Source organism: Cryptosporidium ryanae, assembly GCF_009792415.1.
Source record: "Cryptosporidium ryanae isolate 45019 chromosome Unknown contig_24, whole genome shotgun sequence".
In the NCBI taxonomy this organism is placed as follows: Eukaryota; Apicomplexa; class Conoidasida; order Eucoccidiorida; family Cryptosporidiidae; genus Cryptosporidium; species Cryptosporidium ryanae.
In genome coordinates, this window is record NW_027125549.1 from 193,188 (window position 1) to 200,597 (window position 7,410).

Here is a 7,410-nt window from a genome sequence, read left to right on the forward strand (position 1 = left end):
TCATTTTTTAATATAAAATAACTTTATTCTGACACCGAATAGGCGGTAAGGTTTTATGTTTACATACTTTTAAAAAAAATGTTAAGGAACTATTAAATTCTAGTATCAAAAAAAAAGCAGTAGAATGAGCTCAGAAGTACTAAAGGTTAAGTGTAGGAGGGATATTGGACCTTTTTTGTTGGAGTCTTCTGAGAGCATATCAGAAGACTCCAACAAAAAAGATATTTCTGTATGGTTGTTTGAATGGTATCTCCTTAAGGGCAGGAGATTACCATCTGAAAATGAAGGTAAAAGCAAAGAATTGCACTTAGGAGAGTTGAATTTGTTTTACGATATACTTTTAAACCTTCCAAATGATTTTCCAATGATAAGGCACCCACAAATATGGTCAAAATGGTTGTTTCCAAATGCAATACAGGGTTTTTCAAAGGAACAAAGTGAAGTTTGGATTAATATACTAAATTTGATCGAAAGAAAATTTCCAGATACTTTTGTGAATGAATTTGATCTATTTGTTGAACTTGTATGTGTGAATTTGTTATCCAAGGACTTGATGAAAGAGAAAATATTAATTTCAATGTTAAGTTTATTGACTAAAATGCTGACAATATATGTTCAACCTAAAAAGGGATTCAATATGGTGGTTGATTATTTGTTAGATCCTCTTTGGAGCTTTTATAAATCGCAAATTGAGGAACTTGAGAAAATTAATGTCGAAATTGATTTAGAGACATTAAAGTTAAAGTTGAAGCTTTTAGATGAAATAATAAATGTCATCAGAAGTATTTTTTCAAATTCCCACATGCCTTCTATTGAGTCAGCTTTGAATGATATATTTAAACGTTTTAATGAAGGTTCAATTGAAAATATATCTAATATTAATTATACTAGAACGTTAATTAATAGGTTAATTGGAAAAAATTCCGACTACAATGGTTTATTTCCTGTAATAATCGATCAAATTCATAAGTTAAATGATCAAAAATGTGTATTTTACACCAATCGTGATATTATTAATTCAGATGACTCAATTAAACCTGATTACCTGTTATTCTTTTTATTTCTAAACATAAATTTGGGAGAAAATGAAAAGTTTATATCAAATATTGAACATATAAACAATTGTTTTTACTTACTTATTAAAGCGAATACATTTGATATAAATGAATGTGTAAAAATATATAATTCATCTATGAATTTTAAAGAAAATATGTTTGAGAGAATACTTGGTGAATTACAGGTGTCTATATTTAAAAAAAAATTATCACCTCACATTTACAAGTGTTATGAACTTTGCATTTTAATAAGCCCGATAAAAGCTTTGAAATTACTTCCTGGAATACTTTCACACTTTAAATTAATTAATGATTATTTACGTGATAAAATTGATAATGAAAAAGAATTAGAAGAATATTTAAGTTTTAGAGATAATAATAAAATTACTGGACTTGAAAGAACTATCTTGACTCTAATCTCATCGCATATTGAAGTGAATAATCTAGATTACGGAGTAAAAAACATTCCTGAAACAGCAGATGATCAATTACTGAGTGATTGGAACAAAGTAATTTTAGAAAATAAGCATAAATTAAAGAAACAGGAAAATATAATTAAATCTCTAAGTAAATGTTTTTCTGTTTTAATGTTGACATTTTTAAAACTTAACGATTTTTCACTATTTTTTACAAATTTGAATAAAGAATTGTCAGCCTTTAGTCCGGACTTTAATATTTGCGAGGAAGTACTACTAAGTCAGGATATATTAAATGAAATAAAAGATACATACAATTTAGTACTTCCGGGTAGAAATATTAACTTTTTTGATTCATTTTTTGATTTATTTAAAGAAGCTCAGAATACAACCTTGTTAAACGAGTACATTTCAGCCTCGTGGTTTGGAATAATTATGATATCTATCCCAGTATTTGAATCTTCGGCAAATAAATTTCGGAGCAGGATAGAGGAAATTCATGAATATATAATAAAACGGGATTTAAATTCCAAATTTAATTCAGATGTCCAAAATAATTTTGTACATGTAACTTTAAGTTGTGGGATTATAAATTTAATTAGAAAAGTTTCTTCATGGAATATGAAGGAAAAAGAGGATTTGAAAGAAATAGTTGACTATTATCATTCAAAAATTAGTAACTTTAAATTAGTTTATAATAATGGAGAAAATAGATTTAAAAATTATTCAAATAGACCTTTTTTCGTGGAACTAGTTAACTTTATATCTTATTTAACGAAATTAAGGGACTCTGGTGTTCAAAGTAAAAAAGAAATATTATTGTTATTTCATTATTACGAGGAATTAATGTCAATATTACAAACATTGGAATCAAATTCCAGTATTGAAAGAATAATAACAAGGTTTCTACTTTTGAATATTTCGGGTTTACAAGGAATAGAAGACTATTTTAAGTCAATGTATTATAATCAAGACAGCAACTTTGACGGAAAAGGAAGTCTTAAGTTATATTTGAATTCTATATTAAAAATATATCTTTATAAAGTAACTAATATTGAAGCTGGTCACGGCGAATATTATATTTCAATTAAAATTATAGTTAAAATTCCTTATTTAATTTTATTATTATTTAAAGAAATGAGGTCAAAACTAAGTTTTGGATTTGGAAATAATTCATATGGATTTAATATTGATGATTTAAAAAGGAGAAGAAAGGAAATATATGATAACGTATATATTGAAAATATTTGTGGTAATATTAAATTATTTGGAGATAATGACGAAAATAAATTTAAATTACTGTGTAATTTCCTTGATTTTTTCAACAGTAAGGAAATAATTATGTATCTTTTAAATAATAAAGACCTATATAGCGGTGATATTAGTGATAAAAAATATAATGAAAGTTTATATGAAAAAAGTTATTTTACATTTGAAGTAATTTATAAATTTTACTGTGATTTATTATTTATATTCGAATATGAGGATAATATCGACTTATGTTTAATTGAAAAAACCACATTTGGTATATTAAATTGGATTAGGATAGAAGAGGAAGTAAATAGCAATGATTTAGTAAGAATGTTAACCAGCTTAATATTTGAGATTAACATTAAATGTTCGGATGAAGTCATTAAAAATAGATACTTAAATAGATATTTAAGTTTGATAATTAAATTAAAGAGTGAAAAAAATAAATCTTTTGATAATTTGGTGACGATATTCAATAAAACTTTATTTTTTTCAGCGACAAATTGTAACGAAAATTTGAAATTAAAAGCCTTGATTGATTACATTTTTGATGAAATGAGCAACTTAGATTGGTTTTGGTGGTTGAGATTAAGTAGTGATCAGATGGAAGATATTAGGCAATTAAAAAGTATTGAATCGGTAAACAATACAAATATGAATTCTTGGATAATACAAATTCAGTTTTTAATTGAATTTTTTAAGAATTTTAATGAAAAAATAGTTTATATTAAATTAGATTCGAGTAATTTCGGAAAGAAAATAATAGATAGTAATAATACAATTAAATCAATATCAAATGGAATTTCAATAATAAAGAAATTAAAAGCTGATGATGGAAGGAATAACACTAATCTAATTTACTATATAGTCAAAGTAAGTGAACTTTACATTACATTAAAAAATGACATATTAGACTGCGATGAAGAGTTATGTTGGGATAAATTTTTTGAAAAAATGAAGGATGGAAACAACGGAGGGAATAATAAAGAATTAGTTAGAATGGAAAGAATGTTGACTGTTACTAAAGATATATTAGATATTACTGAACAAATATTTAATAGTGGAAAACCTGATTGTATTACAGCAAGTAGTGTAGAGGGAGACTTATTATTGGATTTTTTATTCAAGTTGTTTACTGATGTAGTTTTAAAGGAATTTAATGATTTAATGGTCAAATGTAAAAATCATAAACATGCTTTAGATATTCTATACGATGAATTAATAGAAAAATATCTAAAAATTTTTGATTTTGCCTATAGAATAATTAAAATGAATATTAAACATGCGCTATTTAATGAAAACAATATAAAATTTAGTGAGTGGACTAGATACATTACAAAGTGTATAATAGAGGGATGCAAGATTGAAAGTGACCATTTTAAAGATACAATAACAATATGTAGGCATATGAAACTTTATGAAGGTATTTCTAAATTAATAAATAATTCACCGGTAATTGGATTTATAACAGAGGTTTTTAAGAAAATTAATATTTATTTAAATGATGTAAATGTTGAAGTTGACAGCAATTTAATGTGGTTAATAACAAGTTCAGTTGATTTTGTTTGGTGTATAATTAAAAATAAAGGTTATGTTTATAAATCCCTTTTACCTAGCTTTAGAACAAGCAGAACATCGTCTATTGAAAAATGGAAAATTTCTGATACTTTATACTTTAATTTGGAAATACTTTTATCTAAATTGGTACGCATAATTGAAATTTTGTTGACTGAAAATGACTTAATATTAATGAAAAGCAGAGCAAAGGCTAATTATATAATATCTACATTTTCAGTATTAAAAATATCAGATATAGTTTCTATACTATATTCATGTTGTGTAAGTTGCTACATATCAGATTTAAAAAACAATAATGCAGATAATAAAGTTAGTTTAGTTAATAATAAAATAATGTCATTATCAAATTTAGTATTAACATTATCAATTAAATTTTCTTTGTTTGGAACAAAAGTTCTAAGCAATCCGAGTAACTTTTTATATAATGGAATAGATAATAAATATAAAGAGATATATTGTTTAGCTATTTTTGAATCATTAACTATATCTTCATATATCCCAATATATACTTTATTAAATCCCTTATGGGATCAGTCTAGAAAAAAAAACAATAGTAAAGATAAAGGTTATATAGATGTATGGACTTCTCAATTTCATCTAATAAACGAGTCACTTAATAATTTGATTTATCTGGGTGATTGTTTAATTTCGTTTGAAGATAGAAGCATTTTATCTTGTGGCTTAAATTCATATATTAAGCATTTTAAAAGAATGGGTAGAATTTATCCTCTTGTAGTTTCTCAAATTACAAGAAACAAGGTTCAAAGATATTCAATTTCAATAATAAGTGATTTAATCAATTATGTTTATGTATTGTATAAAAGAATTGGAATTCATGATGAAAATTCGTCAAAATATCCATTAGGTCTTATTTTAAGTGATTTACCAAGTATAGATATGAAAAATACATTAGAATCAACAGTGAGAATGATTAAAAAATCATTTTTGTATCAATTAATTGATATTATTGACGATCACTGTAAGAAAAGCTTATTTGTTATGCTTAAAGGAGAACAAAGAATGATATTTAAACAAATTATAAAGAACAAAGAATGAAAAACAAGGATACTAGGCAAAAATTATACAGGTATTATTTAAATTATTCATCCCAATCCTTGTTATTTTCTGATAGTAATTCTTCCGATATAAATTGCTTTAAATAGTTCCAATAGTTAATTCTTTCTTCACCAACAAGTGATCCATTTAACTTTGGATCAATTAATGTGTTATCCGCTTTCTTACACAACATATAAACTTCTTCTTCGCCGCACTCTGGAAATCCATGTTTATCTCTAATGTTTATCTAAATTAGAAATCGTGATTTAAATTTTTAATTAATTTCACTCTCTTTTGCTTAATACTTATTTTTTACTTACTGGAGGACCTCTAAGTAATAGAGCTTTTTGCTCTTTCAAACACTTAGTATTAGTTACAGACTCACAATATCTATTAAATTGTGTTTCTTTCAAAGTTTCAATGCAATCAATACAAAAACTTTGATAATTAAAAAAAAAGAAAATAAATAAACAAATATACATATTATTTGTTGGTTAATTCATCGAAATATTATTAGATTATACAAATAACAGCTTATATAACATAAACTTACTTTGACATATACCATTCTGAATTCTCTGATGCTTTATAATTTACTGTGTTAGAGTCCTCTAGATCTGAAAAACATATTAAGCACTCCATATATTTATATAGAGCAGTAAATAGTATAGATTATTGAATTAAGTTAAATATGTATTATTATTTAATTTCTGTGTGAAAATACTTCAATGTTATTAATATTTGTTATTTTTAGTCGTTAAATATATTTATTTTTCCACTCACCAACTCCCAATATATGTAAGGTTTAATAATTTAAATTAAAAAAAAAAAACCGCCTAAAAAAGCAAATACCATCACATAGTCGAAAAGAAAAGAATGTTAAGGAATATTCGTATTTTTTATTTGTAAGTTAATATTTCGAATAGAGTCTTTAATGACAAAAGTATTCAACACCTTTAATTATTTATTTAGGTTTTAAAATTAATAAAGGCATGTTATTTTTTTTCATTCAAATTCTGACGAGGAATATAGTTATTAGTTAAAAATAAGTACACTGTGCAAGCTAATATAGTTTAATTCAATAATAATGGTTAAAGTAAAAAAATCAAACCCTTATAAATTATCTCTTAAAAAAGCTGATGAGAACAAAAAGATTAAAATTCAGGAAATAGAAAAAAAAAAAGAATTGTTGAGATTAAAAAAAGCTAAAAGACGTGAGAGGTTTAGTAAGAAAAGAAAGCTATTGAAAAAAACAAAAAAAGGTCAACCAATATTATCCAGTAAAGTAAATATGCTGCTCGAAAAAATGAGTGAACATTTAAAGTGAACATTTATTTGCATGCAATGTTCACATTTTGGTAAACTACATGCAACATGTACCTTGTTAGTCATTAGGTGATTATTATAAATTACATTATTTTAATATAATTTAAGTGAAACTATTATTAAGTAATCAAGTGTATGTACAAAATTTGTATCTATATAAGTTTATATACACTTATATATATATATATATATATATATATATAATTAATTAATTGAAAATAATAATATTTAACATTTATATTACTATTGTAATAAAAAACAAGATTAACTAAATACTGAATAAATACATTTTCTGCAAAAAAAAAAACAATAATGAAGCCAATTAATCATATAATTTTTGTAATTTATACCTTTTTATTCTTATCTATTAACTCACTTAAATTGTCCGAAAATGGAGTTGACAATGAACGAACTAATACTGGTATCACTCAGTTAAGTACTAATTCTCAGTATTTTTCAAATGATTCAATTGGCAATTTTGACGGAATAGTTGACACTACAAATGAAAGCATGGAAACTTCTACTGGAGAAACTGGAAGGGCTTCAACAGCTAGAAAACATGATGATTCTAAGACGACTATAAGATCAAAAACTAGAAGTCATGGAATTGCAGCGGCAGATACAGCAATAACCACAACTGCTGACAGAACAACATATACTAAAGCTTCAAAAAAGACAACAGACACCACAGCGGATACTGCAACAGACACCACAGCGGATACTGCAAC

General features: G+C 25.0%; 2 protein-coding genes across 2 annotated transcripts; one reads left to right on the forward strand and one right to left on the reverse strand.

Moving 5' to 3' along the window:
- Positions 1-124: 124 nt before the first annotated feature.
- Positions 125-5,356, forward strand: FG386_001486 (uncharacterized protein; the record flags this gene model as incomplete). The annotated part of the gene is made up of 1 exon (XM_067340879.1): positions 125-5,356. One exon carries the CDS (start codon positions 125-127, stop codon positions 5,354-5,356), a length of 5,232 nt encoding a protein of 1,743 aa, XP_067196797.1.
- Positions 5,357-5,399: 43 nt separating this feature from the next.
- On the reverse strand, positions 5,400-5,998 carry FG386_001487 (uncharacterized protein; the record flags this gene model as incomplete). The annotated part of the gene is made up of 3 exons (XM_067340880.1): positions 5,400-5,603; positions 5,677-5,794; positions 5,910-5,998. The coding sequence occupies 3 exons, from the start codon at positions 5,996-5,998 to the stop codon at positions 5,400-5,402; spliced, it is 411 nt and encodes a 136-aa protein (XP_067196798.1).
- Between the last annotated feature and the right edge of the window lie 1,412 nt (positions 5,999-7,410).